The sequence below is a fragment of the Trichechus manatus genome, unplaced genomic scaffold (genome assembly GCF_000243295.1).
Source record: "Trichechus manatus latirostris isolate Lorelei unplaced genomic scaffold, TriManLat1.0 scaffold00040, whole genome shotgun sequence".
NCBI classification, from domain to species: domain Eukaryota; kingdom Metazoa; phylum Chordata; class Mammalia; order Sirenia; family Trichechidae; genus Trichechus; species Trichechus manatus.
In genome coordinates, this window is record NW_004443976.1 from 19,432,934 (window position 1) to 19,454,733 (window position 21,800).

Sequence of the window (21,800 nt, forward strand, 5' to 3'; positions counted from 1 at the left end):
AGCGTAGTCAATGTCACTTAAATGTGTATGTAAAAAAAAAATTTTTTGAAATGGCGTATCTTTGGCTATGTGTATTTTCACAAAAGAAAAAAAAAAAAAGTTGAGAATTTAGAGGGTTAAAATGTTGTGGGGTTGTTAACCAATGTCATAAAACAGCATGTGTGTTACTGTTAAAAAAAAAATGATTAAAATGGCAAATTGTTATATATATTTCACCACAATAAAATTTTTTAAATAATTAAAAATGTGTGATACATGTAGAGTGAAAAATCAAGAGTCCTTCCTATCTCTAACCTCTAGTCCTCCCATTCTTTTCCCCCAGAGGTAAATGCTCATATCATTTTCTTGAATATCTTTCCTGATATTCTACACATAAAAAAGCAACCTAATAAAAAATAGGCAAAAAATTTGAGCAGACACTTTACCAAAGATACAAGGATGGAAAATAAACACATTAAAAGATGCTCAGCATCACTAGTCATTAGGAAAATGCAAATTAAAACCATAATGAGATACCACTAAACACCTATTAGACTAGCTAAAATTAAAAAGATTGACCTTTCCAAAAGCTGGTGAGGATGTGGAGGAAATGGAACTCTCATACACTGCTGGTGAGAATGTAAAGTGGTACACTTTGGAAAACAGTTTGGCAGTTTCTTGACAAGTTAAACATACTTGTCAACTGATTCAACCATTCCACTCTGAGGTATTGAGCCAAGAGAAAAGGAAATATATGTGCACACTAAGACACGTGCATGATATTCATAGCAGCTTTATTTGTAAAATAGAAACAACCCAAATGTTCAACAACAGAGAAATGGATGATCAAATTGTGGTACATCCATACAATGGAACACTATTCAGCAATAAAAAAGAATGAAACTTTGATATGTACAATAACATAGATGAATCTCAAAATAATTATGCTGAATGAAAGAAGCCAGGACTTCCCCATTTTAAAAAAATCCCATTTACATAAAACTCTAGATAATGGAAACTAATATATAGTGACATAAAGCAGATCAGTGGTTGCTTGGGATGAGGGTGGGGAGACGTTGGGGGGAAGGATTACGAAGGGACACAAGGAAACCTTTAGGGGTGATGGGTATATCCACTATCTTGATTGTGGTGATGGCTTCACAGGTTACACATGTGAAACTTATCGAATTGTTCTCTTTAAATATATGCAGTTAAGTGTGTTTTAATTATATCCCAATAAAGCATTTTTCAAAAAAGCATGCCTGTGTATAGATAGTCACATAAAGACCACACGTATCATTTTTAAAAAATTTTATTTTGTTGTTGTTGAGAATATACACAGCACAACATACACCAGTTCATGTCTACATGTACAATTTACTGACACTGATTCTTCTACAAGTTGTGCAACCATTTTCATTCTCCTTTTCTGAGTTGTTCCTCCCCCATCAACATAAACTCACTGCTCCCTAAGGTTCCTATCTAATCTTTCAAGTTGCTGTTGTCACTTTGATCCCATATAGGCAGCTCTGAAAAGAGCGTAATGCTCAAGGTAGACCATACTGTACTAGTTAAGCTAAACTATTGTTTGGTTTTAAAAAGACTACAGGGATATTTTTGGTTTAAGGTTTAAAGATTATCTCAGGGCAATCAATAGTTTCAGGGGTTCATCCAGCCTCCATGGCTCCAGAAAGTCTGGAGTCCATGAGAATTTGAAATCCCACTCTATATTTTCCCCCTTTTAATCAGGATTCTTCCATGGGATCTTTGATCAAAATGCTCAGTAATGGTAGCCAGGCACCATCCAGTTCTTCTAGTCTCATGGCAAAGGAAGCAGTTGTTCATGGAGGTGATTAGCCACACATTCCATTTCTTCCTCCTATTCCTCACACATATCATTTTCCCCACTTAACACCATATCTTAGTGATCATTTCATATCAGTATATAGTAATTAATATTTTATTTTTAACAGCTATATAGTATTCCATAATATATATACCATAATTAATCTATTCCTACTGATGGACATTTATAGTTTTTTCCTTTACAATCAATGCTGATAGGCATATCCTTGTATATAAATCTTTTTGCATCTATAAGATAAATTCTTAGGAGTTGCTAAATCAAAGAGTATGTTCATGTAGGATTTTGTTAGAGACTGTCAAATTGCCTGTTTCTCTCACTGGCTCCAATCATGTCTGCTCAGAAATGGAAGGGATGGTTCCACCATGGGTTAAAGGAACTGCCAAGTACTTAGCTGAGTTCCACAAAAGGGGATTTCCTTCATGATAACTCTCCTAAGAGATGACAGTGCAGTCCTGGTTTGCAGTCACTCTGCTTCCAAAGTTTTCTCTGGCAATAGGATCATCTTGAGATAGTTGTGGCGAATCAAGGTATCTACCATGGTGCCTGCTTTACCTGACTGATCACAGGGAAAGACAATTGAAGGGCTGGGCTACTGTAAGATGGTGATGCAGTAGTTCATGAAGAGGCAACAGCATCTGACAACACGCATTTCCAAGCATAACATCCACTGCAGTTCAATGCAGGGCAATTTGATTCTTCCATTTCTCTCTGAGTATTTATTGAGCATCTATTATATTCATTGTACTGGGAAATTCCCTCAAGGAGCTCACAGTCTTTTGTGTGTGTGTGGCGGTGGGTGGAGGGAGACAGAAAAGTACCCAGTGAGCATAACACTCAGTGACTAATTTTTTTGGGGGTGGGGGAACACAAAGGAAATTAAGTGGCACTGAGGAGGGGCAGGTCAGGAAGTCTTCTCAGAGGAAGTGACATTTAGGCAGGGTTTTAGAACAAGGAGGAAGCATTTCACAGGTAGGCTTGAAAATAAAGCCATTCCAGAAAGGACTTTACAAAGGTATTGGGACGTCAAGTCACTTGGGATGATGCAAATGTGTGTGTTGTTAGGTGGAGAAGTGATGGGATGAAGCAGGAAGGAAAGGCAGGGTAGAGGCAGTGAAGGTCCTATGTGCCAGCTTTGACCCATAGGCAGCACGAGCTGGTCAAGGTGGTAAGAAGGAGCCAGTGGTTACGGAACTATCGGAATAGCCTCCATCCCTAGAGAGAAATTGTCAACTTTAACACGAACTCACTTTGAGCCAGGGTTTCTCAGTCTTGGCACTGTTGACATTTGGGGAGAGACAATTCTTTGCTGTGGGGGAGGGGAGCTGTCTTGTGCACTGTAGGATGTTTAGTGGCATCTCTGTCCTCTACCCACTAAATGCCAGTAACAGCCACCCCTGTGCCCCAGTTGTGACAACCAAAAATGTCTCCAGATGTTGTCAAACATTCCCTGGGACAGAAGCAAAACTGCCCCCATGGAGACCACTGGAAAGGCTGTGACCCAGTGCTCCACAGTTCTAAGGAGGATGAGCCACAGGGTGCTTGAGGAGGCACCCCTTTGTATGGAGAGAACAGGACGTGGGCAAGACTTCATCTGAGGACTGAGATTTGGGTCACAAGCTTACAAACACAAGTGAATTGGTGTAAAAACTTAATACCTACAGTGTGCCAGGCACTGAGGATACAAATGTAATGGTGTGAGTTAGTTACTGAGGGATTTAACATCTCATTCTTTCACCTCCCCCCCTCCTCCCCACTAAGGAGATGCTAACATTCTGCCCCCATTCCCCACTAAGAAGATGCCAACATTCTAAGAGTAGCAGTTTGTCCTGGAAGGGGGCAAGGAGAAAAGCGGGGCAGCTAGAGAGCTGTAGGAGAGGTTCCTGAGACTGGGAAGTGGTGGGGATGTGTGTAGGGGGTGTCACTGATGTCAGCCTGTGTCTTGCTCCCTGTGTCCCACTCCCTAGGTGCCCCTGGGAAGGGCAACGCCTCAGGGGAATGGCTGTCGGGTACCCCAGGAAGATGGAACACCAGGCCCAGGGGCTCCTTGGCAAAGATCCCTGTGCCCAAGGGTGACATAGAAGCAGAGGAGCTGGTGGCTTCAAGGGGCTACATGGGCTCGGATAGTGAGATTCTCAGTGGGATCCAGGGTGGATTAGAGTGCCTGCCCCAAATGTGCTGGACTGTGCAAGACTCTTGGGAGCTTTGCACAACCCCAGAGGCAAAGGGGAAGGGATTATGATCAAGACTGATTTTTTTGCTAGCCCAGTAGAATAGAGGCTCTGAGTTAAGATTTAATGGAACTTAGAGAAGAGTTATGTGACATAAAGAGTTATGTGCATAAAGTTCACACATGATACAAAGACACACATAACATGGTCTTAGCTCGTCGGAGAGCTGCAGTCTAACAGGAAACTCCTCCAGTCCCACATTCTTGAGAACCTTCTGAGAAATTTTGTGCTGCTATTTTTTATTTGATCCCTATGACAACTGCATGAAGTTGTTAGAATCCACTTTTGTAGACAAGAAAACTGAACGCAGAGTGGTTTACGGACTTGCCCATGGCCTAAAAGCATTAGGTCCAGTTCCAGAATATAGGACTTCTGACCCCAAGCCCCAATCTTTCCAATACACCAGGCAGCACTGCTGATTTTGGTTTCACAAGGGTCAAGGAAACTTTGGTTAGGCAAAGGGCAGCTGATTGTTATCAGGAGTACTGTGATTTGCAGCAAATCTCTTGGCCTTGTTTCCTTATCTGTAAAAGGGGAATACTACCTCAGTAAGTGAATAGAATCTTATACATGTGTGTGCACGTGTGTATATGTATGTATGTACAGGAAGTAAGCAAAGTGCTGGGTTAACTTCCTTCCTGTTTAGGAAGATATGCTACGCAGCTATGCAGGGTTGAGGTGAGAGGCGTTAGATGAGGCAGGGAACCCAGCTGGGAAGGCGGCTGCTACAGGCACTCAGGTAACAACATGCAATGGCGGACAGGAGGACTGAGGACTTATACCAGGCAAAAAATAAAAAGTGCCATACTCTCAGCATACTACCCATAAGAGAACTGTAACAAGAATTAAGTGCCACATTCATTTAGAGATGAGCTGTCACTTTGGAGGGGAAAGATCGTCTAAACCATACCTTTTGGGCACTCAGTTAAAAGTAGCTATCAACCACATTTGCCTGCTCCCCCTCACGCTGTAAGCAATTTCATCAGTAAAAGACTTATCAGATGTTTGAAAATACATAAAAGCAATGTACTAGTTAAGAGAAAGTGGCTGTTCCCTAGAGCTTATCTCAAGAGAACATGTAAAAAAATAATCCTGAGGCGGGCAACTGAATACCACAGGGCAGGATAACAAATTAAAAGATAACTTTAGGAGGGTGAGAATATAGTAAAGCGATCTCTGGAATTCTTCTAAGCTGAACTGCAGACTTTTCAGCACTCAATCCTTTTAGCTGTTAAGTATCTTCAGAGGGTTAAAAACAAAACACTGCTTTGCAAGGTGAGCAGCTCTGCCGAGGTTGGGAAATCTCAGCCAAGCCTGGCTGAGCCAAAGTCGTCGGGTTAAAGCGTATTCCTCTCTGCTCCAACCCAGTCGCACAAATCCGGAATCTTCAGAAGGAAGATACGGGTTCTTCTCCTGGCTTTTGCTTTAGGAAGAGGAAATGTCCTGACAGCAAACAGCACTCTGGCTTCAGTGAGATTCTCCAGTCACCTGTTTGTTTACTTCCAGGCACCTCTGAGATCAGATGTGGGTGTGTTGAGGCAGTGTCAGATCTTTTTGCAATGAAAGGCCAGAGTAAATGGGAGGGGGCCCCCCCCGTCAAAGCCTTTTCACATGGAAAGGAAACACACCACCAACTTAGTTCAGATGCCACTAGTTGAGGATATCTGGTGATTTGCTTTGTCAGGCTCTCACACTCTCTTTATCTCAATTATGCTGTTATTTTAAAAAAGGGGTGAAGAGAACATGAATAAGAACAGTTGGAGAAGTAATGGGAAATGAGGTTTATCCAAATTCTCTGGCGGGGTAGAATATCAAGCTCTGATCCCAGGATAAAAACAACATTATTTAGGGAGGATGAGAACCTGTTTTTCTTGCTAAATTCTATAATTTTAGATACTATCATTCCTCTTGAAATTTCAAGATAAGAGATTCTCCTTCACATTTTGGGCTAAAATATTAGTGGAATGTTTTTATGATGTTTTTAAAACGATAGGTGACAGCTTTTTAGCACCTATACTGTTCTATTCTGGGTCTTAGGACATCAAGAGAAATATTTATCAGCAACGATTTCATAATCACTATTGTCAAATTAAGGTGCCCTAGTGGCTCAGTGCTTAAGCACTCGGCTGTTAACCAAAAGGTCGGCAGTTCGAACCCAGAAGCCCCTCCACAGGAGGAAGACGTGGCCGTCTGCTTCAGTAAAGATTACATCCTTGGAAACTCTATGGGACAGTTCTACTCTGTCCTGTAGGGTCGCCAGGAGTCAGAATCAACTCCGCGGCCGCGGGCTTGGTTTGGATTCGCAAACTGCCTCACTGGTTACTGTTCCAATATTCTAACATAAACAACTACAGGCACAACCATTTAGATTTCTAATTTATTATTAAATTACATAACAAAGCTTCTTCTATACAGTCAGAAAAATGCACATTAGATGAGAACAAAATTAAGTACAAATACAATAAAATTGGTTCCAGAAGCTATTTTAAAAGCAAAAAATTAGAAAGTGCATTTGGAAAAGAATAGATTAAAAAAATCTGTATTGGCATTTTTCATGAGGAAACATCTTCCATCATGGTAAAGTGATTGGGATTGATCTCTCTCCCTCTCTAGGAGCTACCAGGATGGGAATGGATGTAAATATTTTGATACTAAAGTGAGATCTTAGGTACAAAGAAAATGAGAAAGGTCCCTCAAAACATGGCTCAGCTTTGTCTCAACTTCTTATCCTAAAAAACACTCGTTCCTTCCTCATTTCCTTTTCCCTTATAAAACTTAAGGGTTTGCAGATTTATAAAGGAATAACAAGATTAATTTATTAAGACCATGATGAAAAGCTCTGCATCTTTTTGGAGACTGGGCTAAATAACTCCAAACTCAACAGGAGAGGGAAACACAATCACCGTAACTTTCTGAGTAGTAGAATCCATTTGTTCTTTAGTTACATCTGCCACAGAATTCAGCGTAATGTCAGACATGGCTATTTATCCCCAACAGCTTAATATTTCAAGTTAGAAAACTCAATCAATTTCCAAAAATCACACCTGGTTAATGATCAAACATGAGGTATTAGAAACCAAAAGGGCTAGTCCAGTTCTTTACAGTCGTTTTTGTCAGGTTGAGGTCTTTAACAGAGAAACAGGAAGTTAATGGTGGAATGCAAGTCCAGGGTGCCTCAACTGCCTAGAGGCCAAAGTCACTGGTTGATTTACATCAAAAGGCTCACTAAGTACATTTTTCTATTCAAGATGTATTCAGCATCCAATATGAACAAACTAAATATTATCTGGTTTTAGGTACAAAAAGGCCCTCACGGGGTCTCCTCTCACCACATGCCTCCATTCTCAGGGTTTTACTCCCATGCCTGATCTGAGTACCAGGCAGCATGAAAGAAGGCATTCTCTGTACAAGTGAATTTTGGTACAAAGGAGAGGAACAGTGAAACAAGGAAGGCCCTTTTCTAACATCACACAAACCGTGAGCAATGCCGGTCACAGGGAGTTCTTCAGCATCATCAATAATAATTTAAAAAAAGAATGTAGAGATTGCCAGAATGGATGAACTAAAGCACCTGAATATCTGGGCTTGAATTTGAGTGACAGATTTATTAAACATTTTACTAAGGTCATCAGTGCACATTAAAACAAAATAGCAAAAATACACCTTTTGGAATTTTCTGTCCTTTCTGTTGCCATGGTTTTTCATATTTTTTAGTAAAATGGGAAGTTCTGAGTGATTACTAAAAAGATCCAAGAAGAAAAGATTCATTATATAAGACAATGGCTGAGGGAGAATAACTTCCTTTAAGAGGCAACATTTCTTTGGGACCAGGAATAGAGAATTCCTTCTGATCTCTGGTTCTGACTATATAAACAAGTAACTTACTGTTGGCCCCTGAGCCTAGCAACTGGTCTGTAAGGAAGACAGCAAAATATGGGAGAAAAACAACATGCTTAAAAAAAGAAAAAACTTGAATAGCATGAAATTGAGTGTTCAAATCAGCTACTACGGGATCCAAACTGAGCCCCTTCCTGTAAATGGTACGTATGCCTCCATCTCCTTGCTCTAGGGTCTCTTTCTACAAATAAAGGAACCCTAAGAGGAACGGAAGAGCACTATCCTCACTATCTACTTTTGGCCCTGGATCACCTCATTATGGGCTACAGCGCTGGGAGGTTAGTCAGACCTGTCTGACACCAACATCTACATCAAGCTTTTCAACTTCCTTGGAAGAACTGGTCTCTTATTTCCATAAAGAAAATAACCAACATAATTCTACTACTTCATATAAGCATAATCCTAATGGAAAGACTCATCAACCATCAAAATTGTCTGCTTAGCTGGAGCGAGCCAGATTAGCTCGTGTCCTAGTTTTACCCTCACAATCAGCTTTAACGAATGTAGCAAATAATCAGACCAGTAAAAAAGACTGGTAGTATAATTAAATAGCTTTATTTATGATACTTCAGATTTTATAAATGCCTACTATATAGCAACCGAAAGCCCTATAAATTCTAGCTGAGGCATAACCACCAATCAAGGCCCTTTGAAAAATCAAAGATAATAAAGTGTCAGGGGAGAGAAGTTTCGTTCTCTCATCAGAGAATTTAATGAACGTACTTCCCTGACCCTTTAAGGTTCACAGTGGGAAAACTTAACTTTCTTTTAAGGGCATCGTCCCCAGTCAACTAACTGATCAACCCATATTTAGAAAAATAAACCCCATAATTAAAAAAAATATGTATCAAATGCCCTTCATACCCAGAATGTAACAAAAACTTTGACACCAGAATGAAAACCCTCTGCAGTCTCTGTATCACACCGGGTGTTAGTCTACCATCAGCCTGTTTTATCAAGTTCATCTGAACAACAGCATTTACGTACATGATGTTGTTAAGAATTACATGCAAATATCCTCTTATTTCCTATAGCAGTTTGCAGCCTATAAATACCATAGTAAATTCCAACCATGAAGAGCAACCTTCTTTCTTGGTGAGGCAGGTAGATACTGGAAGTCTTCAAACATCTGTGGTAGTTCAGTTAGACAAGACAGGTAATACATTTCCAAAAACTCAGAAAATGGTTAAACCTGAAAAGAATTCTGGCGGCTGGTGGAAAATTTTGTCACTGTCCAGAGATGGTAACAGAAGTCAAGTGCAGATGGAAACAGATTCTGCCACGTGTACCTTCAACAGTGAAGCCATTCTTTGCTGTTTGAAGTTTCACAGGTTTGGAATGAATTGGTTTCACAGAACACAGAATTCCTGGTACATCAGGCAGTAGTTCTTAAACTTTTGCTCATAAATCATGAAGCATTTACAAATGAAGTTATCTAGAAGGTGACCTCTCACTGAACTTCTACACGTTGCTTGTGGAACTGATCTCACTGAGAACTGAGCAGTCTCTCACTCAGTCTCAGTGGTAATCTTGACTTGATGAGAAATAGTTAGGGGGCACTGACAGGCACTGGCTCTTTTGTCATGGCAAAACTGAAATTTCATTTTCTTGCAGTAGCAAATATTAATTCAATGGAAGAAATAAAAAAATTAAAACAGTGACTGACAAAAAAATTCTGTCACTCTTGATGTTTCTGAGTGATAGTTAACCCCAGTGTGCTCGTAATAAAAAAGAAAACAAAAAAACAAAAAATGCCTTTTTGCAGTGTCTGTCCTCCATTAACTGACAACTTCTGCCATGCTGAAGTTGGCCTGTCAGCATCTCAAAGAATTCACGAAAGATAGACTTTTCCTTGAATAGCAGAAGAATTGGGGACACAGAGTAGAAATCTACAGTACAGATTATCAAGAACTGACTTGTGATTTCTTGTCATAAGTGTAAAATAAAAAGAGAAGAGCTATTTTTATTCATAACCCCATCTGGTGGCTGAAAGAAAAGCAGCCTTTGAATATAGAGAAACCTGGTTCTCTGAAGAGTCTAGCCGTGAGACTCAGCATGTCATCAGGCTTCAACATTAGCACGGAGGCACAAGGACTGTTTCTGATTGGTTTACTTACCTCCCGGGGAGACAGAAGGAAATGAAAATTTATTTTTTAAAACTAAAAATGGAGAAGTGTGTGTTAGAAAAGACTGCACAGGAAAACTGTGGCTTCAGCTTTATCTGACCATGTCACAGAGTCCATCACTATCAGTCTTGAATTAATCCTGCTGGTCAGGCTAATTAACAGGACAGTCAACTTCTCCCTCCCACTTTTCCTTAGTCCAGATCAGAGTGTAAAAGCGGTGGTTGCCCAGAGTCCTGGAGATGTCCCATCAATGGAAAGCGTACAGCAGCAACAGGATGGTACAGATACCAATAACACCACCCAGGATGAGTGAGTCTCGCCGCTTCCTAAGGTTGATCCGCTGGATCAGGCTGTTCACAGCAGGAAAACGATCTTTGGGAAATCTTTATTAAGGTCATATTCGGAAGAAGCCTCTTTAGGGAGAAGTCACAGAAATCACAAAAACAGAGATCAGTGGGATCCAGATACATTTAAGTGATGAGAAGAAACAGAGGGGAAGAAAATCATACTGCATGAGCCTTTAGCAAAGCCCAAATGGGCGTGCTCTACTGCTCAACATCCCAAACAAATTCAAGTCTTCCTCCCTTGTGTGTGGTACACAAATAAGAATAAAAGAAAAAAATTAATAGAGAGGGAGAAGAAAATAATAAAGATGCCAGCTAACATGTATTGACTGTTTACTACCAGGCTTCAGTGGGAGCCGGTGTGGCCAGGACAAAGTAACCCTGTAGGACCACGAAGCAGAGGCACAGCCAGCCATTACCACTACCACCATCACCACCATCACCGCCCCCGTTCCATTTCTGCCCCCTTTCCTTTGCCTTTATCTCCTTCTCTCTCTCTCTTTTCACCCCTTCTCCCAAGAGACTGGGGAATTTTGCCTGAAGAGTAGTGAAGAAGTACCTGACCCTCTCCCCACAGGGAGATTTCTCTGGATTCAGGCAATAGATGGGAAGCACCTCTAGAGTCTATATAATTGGTCACTGGTAAATTACGAAAAAATTTTTGCTTTGCAGTCATTAGGCAGGATATGGTAGGAAAGTGGGTTAAACTAACATAAAACATAAAAGCATGAGAACATAAACAAAAAGAATATAAAAGAGGAAAGACAGGACATTCTTCATTTTAGGGGTTTTATATCAGTCACAACTGCATTTTTACTTAGTATTTTGTAATATCTTCATACTCTTACTTGCTTGTATACTGCAGACCAGAGCACATACCTGTGCTTCCTACACTATTCTGTACTTCTGATAACAGTTTCTGACAATACACCTGCAGGTCCACCCTCTTTGTTAACAGAGGTATTTGTCAAAGTCAGGAAAACCAATGACAAAAGCCACCTAGGATGAGCTGGAATAATCCATTCCCTATGAATCCTCGCTGCATTTTCCTGTAACAAAATGATACCAAGGTCTGTATTTACTTGTATGCTTATATAGTCTATATATTGTATGATTAAAACCATGTCTTCTTCTAATCTTGAATTTCCCTGTGACTAGAATACAGCCTTACACACCATAGGCATTAATGTGTTTCTTCAATAAACTAATTAATGAAAACAGAACCAGTTGCAGAAACAGTTTTAAAAATGCAGAAGAACAGGAAGCTCTTATCAAAGCTCATCTGTACCAGGCACTACGCTAGCCTCTGGGACACTGCCTTGCCCTAAGAGAACTTAGGGTTTGCTAGGGGGGACTGACTTGAGCATAGACACACGATAAACAGGTGGTATGAGTCAAAACTGACTCAACGGCACACAACAACAAGTAGCTTCTGCTCTTGATGATAAGCAAGTTCATCATATTTAAGAAAGACAACTTGACTCCATGTAAAAAGCAATGGTGACTTAAAATGTGAAACTTCAAATGTGCTATTTACTATCTGTTGACCTAAGCCAAGCCACTTCTCTAAGCCCAATTCTTCGTTTGTAAACCAATAATAATATCTACATTCCCTCCCTTTTGGCAATGATAAAATGAGATAATGTACATAAAACTACTCTGCAAACTATACAGTCCTGTATTAAAGAAACGTTATTCTGCTGTTTGGTTTTATATTTAGGATGACAAAGCCAAGAACAAAATTCACAGAAAAGTGAATATGAACAACTTCAGGATATTCTTTTCCTTAGGTAAATAAGATATCAAACTAAAAAGTGACTTTAAGATACTCAACTTTTGAAAATTATAGGTCCTTTCCCCTCTGGAGCCCTGGTGGCGCAGTGGTTAAGAGTTACGGCTGCTAACCAAAAGGTTGACAGCTCGAATCCACCAGCCACTCCTTGGAAACCGTATGGGGGCAGTTCTACTCTGTCCTATAGAGTCGCTATGAGGTGGAATCAACTCGACGGCAATGGGTTTGGTTTTTTTTTTTGTTTGTTTCCCCTTAAGTAGTTGGGGAAGGAAGCCTTAAAAGGCTTGACTTATTCTCAGAGAATAAACAAAATGTTGTAGAGTAGCAGGCTTATCAGCTTCCCCATTGGGTTTCCTAGAAGTATTTTACTCTATCTAAATTGGGAAACTGAGGAATTGAACAGGTAGAGGTCACAGCAAACAAGCAGAGAATCTATCCTAGAATTCAGCTTGTGCATAGCAAGTTACATTGAAAATACTCTTAGTGGTAGCTACAACTCGTCTACTTATATGGCTGTCTCCTTCCTTCTCCTTCTAAGCATCTGCCACTGATTTATTCTCTAAGCTGAAAAAATAAAAAAGAGAAAGCACATAATTTATAATGTTTAGGTAAAAATGAGGTATAATGTGAAGTTCTAACATGGATTCAAGAGCTTTAAAATTTGTGAATAATTTTTAAATTCACATAATTTTTTCTAAATCTACTATTCTGTAACACGGTATTATACCTCTGGTGTGCAAACTTTCAGAAACAGTACTAAAAACATGAAATTTCACAAACTAGGAGTGTGGGGTACATTCATATTATGTAATTACTGATGGGCTCTACAGATGATTACAACCTGCTGAAAAAAGCACACACATCTTTTTTTTCCCCCAAACACCCCCACCCCCTGCCCCCAGGATCTCAAACTTTCAAAAAGGATACTGGCCAAAGTGTTCATTTTGCTCTGAATTGACTTCAACATTCCTCGCTGTGAGGTCATATTTTCTTTTGTTGCCATAGCAATGCTGCAAGGGGGAAAAGAGAAGGTTATTAAAATGGCATTTAAGATTATCCTGTATGAATCCATCATGCCACTACAAGTGAACAGACAATCAAGGTGAGCAACATAATCTTGAAAAGCCCTGGGCAGAAAAATTTAACAACAACAACAACAACAAAAAAATCACTTCTCAAGCCACCTTCCCATTATCCTTTTTCTGCTGATCCTGAAGAACCATTCCATCCCACTGCCATTCTCTGGTATCTTTTTGTACAAGACACGAAGCCAATTCCTGTGTTTTTTCAAAATAACAAATGAAATAACACATTAACAGAAAAATCACATTTTACAAAAGCTTCATGAAATGGTTTTAAAATGGGTGAGCTACTAAAATATCCTTAGTCAGGAAAAACTGTTGAAAGGTAAGTAGGGAGTTACAATTATAAAAAGAGAACCAAAAGTATAGCCAGCCCTCAATTTATGAAGAGATTATGTTCCAAAATTCTATCTGAGAACCAGTTAGGCAGACTTTGGGATATACACACAAGATTCTACTGTGTTTCCAAGCCAGCTGACAAAGATCACAGATTCATTAAACATGATTGAGAGAAGGTAATAAGTCACTCTGTAGAGTACAATGTCTTACATGTGACACTGATGTGCTGTTTAAAAGAATCTGAGTTTATCTCTTTTTGTTATCACTTCTAAAATTACTACTTTTCCATAGGCTTGTCTACCTGGACATCAAAATCCCAGCAGGCAGGTCAGTGTCCATTTGATACGTAACACACAGGCGAGTGCTTTAGATATTGATATCATAAAAAGCAACAGGAAAAAAAATACTGTTCGGCAATTCTGAAAACATCTGAAACATTAAAAAAAAAACAAAAAACAAAAAAAGGCAATAGAGATGAGGAGATTCTGGGAAGATGGTGGTCAGAGCATAGATCCTAATGTCATCTTTGGCTATTTCCCTCCATGAAGTAACACAAGACCAAAGGCAAGCATGCTGGAGAGGGTCTGTATGAAGCCCCAAGTTCTCTTGAGAGCTCCAGGGAAGAAAGCCAGGTGGAGGGCTACACACTTAAGCGAGGAGAGAATCAGGGAATTGATGGCAGGGAAGACTAGATTTTCCTTTGACTGGTTTCACTGCTGCCTGAGGAGCCCAAACTGTGGAAGACTATGGATCTGTATGTACAGAGGCTGCAGTGGTGAACTGAACTGCTCCCAGTTCCTGCAGCTGGAAAGACAACTACTCAGAGCCAGTGAGACCTGTGAGCGGAGAACTAACAGTCTACCAGCTAGTGTGATGTCCAGCCCCTGCTCCAAAGTCTCTAAACCTGAGAGCTAAGTGAATCCATTTTTGGACAGCAAGCCCTCAGAGAATAAACCATCATGTATCCTACTGGAGGAAAATACTAGAGGGAATACTCCAAGAGAGTGACAAATGAATCAAAACTGAAATTTCAAGCTTTGTGAAGGCAGAGAAGAAACAAAAGTATGTAAGGAGATATATCAAAGTATATTTATTGAAGCATTGTTTGGAAGAGTAAAACAAAACAACTCCCTCCCACCCTCCTCCCCCCAAAAAAACTGGAAATAATATTGGAACAGTTTAACAGATTATCATATAACCATACTATGGAATAATATTTGGTTATTAAAAAGAATGTATATTTCTATTAATCTGGAGAGATGTCTATGATATATTATGTGACAAAGAAAGCCACAGAATGTGTAGAGTATGCATCCCTTTTAAAGAAACAAACAAAACATCTTTGTGTGTGTTTGTAGGAGCAGTGAGAAAGATGTTATTAGAAAGATACACAACTGACTGTTAACAAAAGTTACTTCTGGGGGTAGGAATCAAGGGGCACCACCAGGAGATTAACTGTTTCTTTATACATTTTAGGATTATTTCAACTGTTACAATAAGAATGTTGTACTTTTATAATACAAAAGTATCTAATGAAGAAAGTTGAAAAGAAAAACAAAAGGAATTCACCAGTGTTAATAACATTACCAGCAGCAACAGTTATTCACTTCCTTACCACTATGAGTCAAGTAATGATTTATAAAAGTTTTCCCAAGATCCTGGAAACGCTCAAGAATTGAAGGGACCAGGTATCTCTGAAGGCAGAACTGTAGAGTAGGGCTGGAAACAGGGAAATTAGTGGAAATTTATGCAAGGAGTTGCTAGATCCCTAAATTACATCCCCAATTTGTACAACAAGGTGACTGCCCCCAGACCAGCAAAGGACCTAGCCCAGGAGAGGAGACCTAAAGATAGTGACAATTTGAAGTCCCCAATGAAGCAGCCTGCCCATTGTGAGGCCCAGCACGCAACAACTCCCACCACCACCCAGAATGAGCTTCCAAACACTGGATTTTTGGAATCTCAACCTTAAATATGAGTGAAGAGTCAAAAATCACCAGATATTTGAGAGCCTCTAACAAAAAAGGCAGAGCCCCAAACAAATCAACCAGCAAACAAAGTGAGTCTGAGAAAACAGAGGCAATGTAGGAAGCTTGAGACACTCTAAAATCTAATTATATTTAATGTCTTCAGAGAGATAAAAATATCACATCTATGAAATGTATGTGTATGCACATGCATACACACACACACACACACACACATACACACACCCCTTAGGAAAAAGCTCATATAAATTAAAAAAAAAAAAGAAGAGGAGCAGAAATAAAAATGTAACAGAAGAGTTAGAAGGACAAATTAAAGCAATCCTCTAGAAAGTAGAACAAAAAGATAAATGGAAAACAGAGGAAAAGAATCAATTCAAGAAGCAAATACATAACCTTTTAAAATGTTTAAAAAGAAACAACAGCAGAGAAAAATGAGGGAAGAAAATTATAAACAGTACAAGAAAATCTCCCAGAAGTGACGACAAGTTTCTTCAGTTTCAAACTGTATGAGCCAGTGCAACAGACTGAGAAAGATGCACCCTAAGCTCAGGATGGTGAAATTCAAACAAACAAATAAAATGGGGGAAAAGGGATGATCCCAAAAGTTTCCAGAGAGAAAAAGCATGTCATACACAACGGATCAGAAATTTTTAACTGGCACTGGACTTAAAAAGCAAAACTGAAAATAATGCTTTCAATAACGTAATTATTTCTAAACAAGAATATTATACCTAACTAAATGATGAACCAAGAATATGAGCAGAATAAAGACTTTTTAGACATGAAAGTCCAAAAAAAAATTACCTCCTGTTCTTTCTCAGGAAGCTACTAAAGGATGTGGTCCACCATAATGAGGGAATTAGGAAAGTGGAAGACAATGAAGCAAAGAAACAGGTAATCTAATAAAGGAGATTACTTCAGAATAATGGTAATGGGATGCCCCAGGACCAGAACAGTGTAGCAGGCCTAGAGAACAACCAGTCAAGATCAGAGCAGAAAGAAGAGGACCAATGGAGAGATAAGTCGGAAAAAAAAAAAAAAAAATTACTATAGATTGTATGATATATTTGACCACACTGAAGAGTTTTAGATTCTGTCAGAGAGTTGGGAATATATTAGTGACAGGTACATAAAAATTAAATGAATGAAAAAGGGGGCTATTATTAATTCCAAAGTATTGGCGGGGGGTGTTGAACAAGAAAGGAAATCTAATTCTAGCATACTATGGAGCTTAGCTATGAATAATACTTATATAGTCATATTATAAATACAGAAATAACAAACCAGAGGAAAGGGGAGGGAAGTGTGTGTGTGTATAGTGGAAAATAAAATTCTACAACTGAAAAATCAAGAGATAGCAGTCCATAGTATACCACTTAGATATATGGAGATAAATAGAAAGCTAGAAGAACTGGAAATGTTAGAGCAGTTATCACTACCTGATATTTTTGTCTTTCTGACTTTATCACTCATTCATTCATTTAACAAGCATCTACTGAGAGCCTACTATGTGTCAGGTACCATTCTAGACCTTGGGGACAAAGCAGTGAACAACAAAAAATATCCCTGCCCTTACAGAGCTTACATTGTAGTGAGCAGAAATAAGCCATAAAGAAATTAAACAAATAAAATCTATAGTGCAGCAGACAGTGGTAGGTACTGTGAAGAAAAATGGAGCAGTTAATGAGGATAGGGGATACTGGGATGGCAAGGGAGCTGAACTTGTAAATAAATGGTCAGGAAAGACCTTCCTGAGAAAGTGACATCTGAACAAAGGAATGAAAACACACATGATTCAGACCACAGGTGGCAATGACATTACAGATTATCTACTAACAGCCAGGCGCCGTACTAGACATTTTATTCATATTATCTTTAATCTGCACAACAATCCTGCAATCTTAGCATCAGTCCTATGTTTTTAAACAGATAAAAAAATGAAGGCTCCAAAAAATTAAAGTAACTTATCCAAGAACAGATCTAGTAAGTAGCACAGGTAGGTTTCAAACCTGGAAGTGGCGAGAAGTAGAAGGATTCTGGGTGTGTTTTGAAGGCAGAGCCAAAAGAACTCTGATGGACTGGATGTGGGGTATGAGAGTCAAGGAGGACTACAAGATATGCAACTGGTACGTAAGCTCCATGATGGCCAAGTCTTTATTTGTCATGTTCATTGTTATATCCCTAGCTCCTGGCACATATGAGATACTCAATAAATATTAGTTGAATAAATTAATGCTTGTCTCTGGCAAATGGAACCAATAGTGGGGAAGGAGGGACATGCGGCTACTATTTTTTATTATAAAGGCACATTACATTGATAAATCAAAAATTAAGTAAAAAAAAAAAAATCTTTACTCAGGAAATCTAAAGTTACACAGCGATATCACCTTCACAATACATTGAATTTTTGACCCAAAAAATAAAAAGAGCACTCCGTGTCATTAGTTTTTATTCATAATTTTTCAGTTTAGGTGTATATCTATGATAGAATATGATACATTTAAAATGTGGTTGGTTTTAACCTTTATCTAAAGTACAATAAAAAAATTCTTTAAAAAATGTAGTTAGTTTGAAAATAAATTCACTTTTCAAGGTATTTTTAAATGAGTATGACGGTCTTCTATAAAGTAATAGAACCCAACCTAGGCTGAGAAATCTGAGGCCAATCTTTGAATCATATATGCCTCTGTTTTTAAAACCGGGACTATCACCATCTCCTGCCCACTCAGACTCACAAGTGGATAAAGAATATTAAAAAATAATTTCCATAAAGCACTTTGTATTCCTTGGAGAATGGATATTATCATCATACATTATGTTATTATCTTGTTGAGTATGCATGATTTCCAGTACCACATAAAGTATATCTAGATATACTTTCCCATCTCATTCCATCATTTGGAGTCAAGCTGAGTCAAACAAGGCTGTTGTTACTTCAAGGGTCAAATACTCAGAGGCAAAACATAAGTTCCAAATAATATATAACGCTTTTAAGGTGATAAATCATTGATGTGCTTACTGGCACTTCAACTTTCTTACCTATTTTATGAACTAAACTCAATCACTTATTTTTCAAACAACAGATGATACATTTAGAGTTTGAGAATAAATTTATAAATATTAAAAATATTAGTTATTCCCAATAAATCAATGCTAAAGTCTAAATTCAGCTGTGTACATACTAAAATGCTGCTCCAAAAGGATAACTCTTTACATATGGAATACGCAAAACTATTATTTGACATTTAAATTTTAGATTTACTTATGGAAGTAATTATAAGTAGCTTTATACTCAATGAAATTTCAGTTGAAACAAAGGGAAATACTGAAATAAAAGACCTTCAAATTGTTTTTTGCTTTTTAAGTAGTGCGGTGTGATTGATTACTTTTGTGTGGCCTTTCTAGCCATTGTCTTGTAACTCCTAGCCAGGTGACTGCATGATAGGGTAATTACAGCCTACCAAGAGGTTTGGTCAGTTTTGCCTTAAAAGAGAGCCAATTCCAGAGTAGAGAGGAAGAGCTAACCACCACCAAGAAGGAGAGACCAGCAGCAGAGACCCAGTAGCAGGAGCAGCAGGTGACAGCACGTGTGTGGGCTTCCCAGCCCACAAAGAAAGCTGAATACCTCTGGGTAGAGACTGAGGGCCAGGAAGAGGCTATCCGATAGAAAAACTGTATCCTGAGTATTTCTGAGCCGGAAGTGTTTAACTGTTCCTTCCCTACTAAACCCCATAATTGTGAGTATGGTCTGTGAGTTCTGTCTGGCCACCGCAATGAATTATCAAACCCAGTAGAGAGTGCTGTGGGAGGTATGGTTGGTGTCAGAATTAGTAAAGATGGCAGAGAAAGGAGGCTTGTCTGGCCTCCACCTCATGGGAGTCAGCCTTGTGCTGTCGATCTTGGTTCTCATTCCCCCTTGTGGGGTTGGCAGATGTCAGACACCTCCCCCTAAGCCATTTTCACAAGCAGCAAAATAATAGTAGCAGTGATTCAATGATCTTCAAATTTTCCTATCCTATGAGGCACCCAGGAGCCCTGCTGGCACAGTGGTTAAGAGCTGTGGCTGCTAATCAAAAGGTCAACAGTTCGAATCCACCAGCCACTCCTTGGAAACCCTATGTGGCAGTTCTACTCTGTCCCAAAGGGTCGCTACAAGTCAGAATTGACTTCACGGCAATGAGGTTGTTTTTAAAAATTTTTTATGAGGTACTCAAAATTTTTCTGCCCATATTAAACCAGGGGAAGAAAAAAAGAAAAACCAACCTCACTGCTGTCGAGTTGACTCTGACTCATAGTAACCCTACAGGACAGAGCAGAACTGCCCCATAGGGTTTCCAAGGCTGTAAACCTTGGTGGAAGCAGACTGCCACATCTTTCTCCTGCAGAGCAGCTGGTGGGTTCGAATGGGCAACCTTCAGTTAACAGCTGAGTGTGTAACCACTGTGCCACCAGGGCTCCTTATACCCATATTACCAGCGCTTAAATAGGCCAGGTCTGAACTGAAAAGCTTAATTAAGGCAGCCAGGCCCTAGAAGATCAGACAGAAAGGAGAGGGAAATAAAAGGAAGAAAGAAAGGAAAAGGGTTACAAGGAAACTTTAAGAAGCCCTAGTAACAAGTGATTCAGGCCTCATGTGCTGATGAAAGGGAAGCAAATCACAAGGGAGATATTTTAGTCAACAATCAGGCAATTCTGTGAAAACTTTGTTCAGATGGAGGACTCAAAAACATGCAATGCAAACAAAATTCCAGTACATTGTAACTGCATATTATTACAAAAGATTATAATGTGTTAAGATTATTATTAAATAAATGAGAGGAACATATTATAAATAAAATAAGAATCCATGAGTCCCTACGGACATAAATACTTAGGAAATGAACACTGAAATATTTAGAGGTAAAAGGGCATCATGTCTGCAACTTACTTTCAAGTAGTTTAGAAAAACAAACGTGAAAAAGCAAACGTGGCAAAATGTTAACATTCAGGGAATCTGGGTAAAGGGTATATGAGAATTCTTTCTGCTATTCTTTGCAATTCTTTGTGCTATTCTTGAAGCACTTACTGATGAAGAGCAAAGACTACAGCCTTCAGTATGGATTACACCTCAACATAAAGAAAATAAAAATCCTCACAACTGGACCAATAAGCAACATCATGATAAACGGAGAAAAGACTGAAGTTGTAAAGGATTTCATTTTACATGGATCCACAATCAACTCCTACGGAAGCAGCAGTCAAGAAACCAAATGATACATTGCACTGGGCAAATCTGCTGCAAAAGACCTCTTTCAAGTGTTAAAAAGCAAAGATGTCACTTTGAGGACTAAGGTGTGCCTGACCCAAGTCATGGTATTTTCAATCACCTCATATGCATGTGAAAGCTGGACAACGAATAAGAAAGACCAAAGAGGAATTGATGCCTTTGAATTATAGTATTGGCAAAGAATATTAAATGGACTGCCAGAAGAATGAACAACTCTGTCTTGGAAGAAGTACAACCAGAATGCTCCTTAAAAGCAAGGATGGCAAGACTTCATCTTGCATAGTTTGAACACACTTTCTCCAGTCCCTGGAGAAAGATATCATACTTGGTAAATTACAGGATCAGTGAAAAAGAGGAAGACCCTCAACAAGATGGCTGAAACAGTGGCTTCAACAATGGTCTCAAACATAGCAACAATTGTGAGGATGGCGCAGGACCAGGCAGTGTTCCATTCTGTTGTATACAGGGTCGCTATGGGTCAGAATCGACTCAACGGCACCTAACAACACTCTTTGCAACTTTTCTGAAGTCCGAAATTATGTTTAAGTAAGAAGTAAAAAAGTAGTATTAATAGTACAGCTACCATTTACAGATTACCTACTATCAGCCAGGCATTTTACTCATATTTTTTTAAATCTTCACAGCAATCTTACAGGGTACATATTATTATCAATCCTGTATTTTTAAACAGATAAGAAAATGAACGCTCCAAAGGTTAGAGAAACTTATCCAAGAACAGAGACCTAGTAAGTAGCACAGCCAAGTTTCAAACCACAAAGCTTGCACTCTTTCCTGTTGCCGCTGAGTTGATTTTGACTCACAGTGACCCTATAGGATAGAGTAGAACTGCCCCATAGGGTTTTCAAGAAGTGGCTGGTGGATTTGAACCGCC

At 39.2% G+C, this 21,800-nt stretch overlaps 1 protein-coding gene across 4 annotated transcripts in view; it reads right to left on the minus strand.

Annotated features, from left to right (window-relative positions):
* Positions 1 to 5,254: 5,254 nt before the first annotated feature.
* The window catches only part of GOSR1 (golgi SNAP receptor complex member 1), a 62,808-nt gene continuing 46,262 nt past the window's right edge, over positions 5,255 to 21,800 (minus strand). For 2 of the 4 annotated variants that reach the window (XM_012555526.2, XM_023731180.1), the window contains 2 exons: positions 13,161 to 13,243; positions 5,255 to 10,469 (listed from right to left, as the gene is read on the minus strand). In XM_012555526.2, the coding sequence (XP_012410980.1) occupies positions 10,345 to 10,469; positions 13,161 to 13,243 (208 nt within the window). In that variant the 3' untranslated portion in view covers positions 5,255 to 10,344. Of the gene's footprint in view, positions 10,470 to 13,160; positions 13,244 to 21,800 lie in introns of those variants that run through there. The other 2 variants (XM_004376174.2, XM_023731179.1) reach the window with 2 other exon arrangements.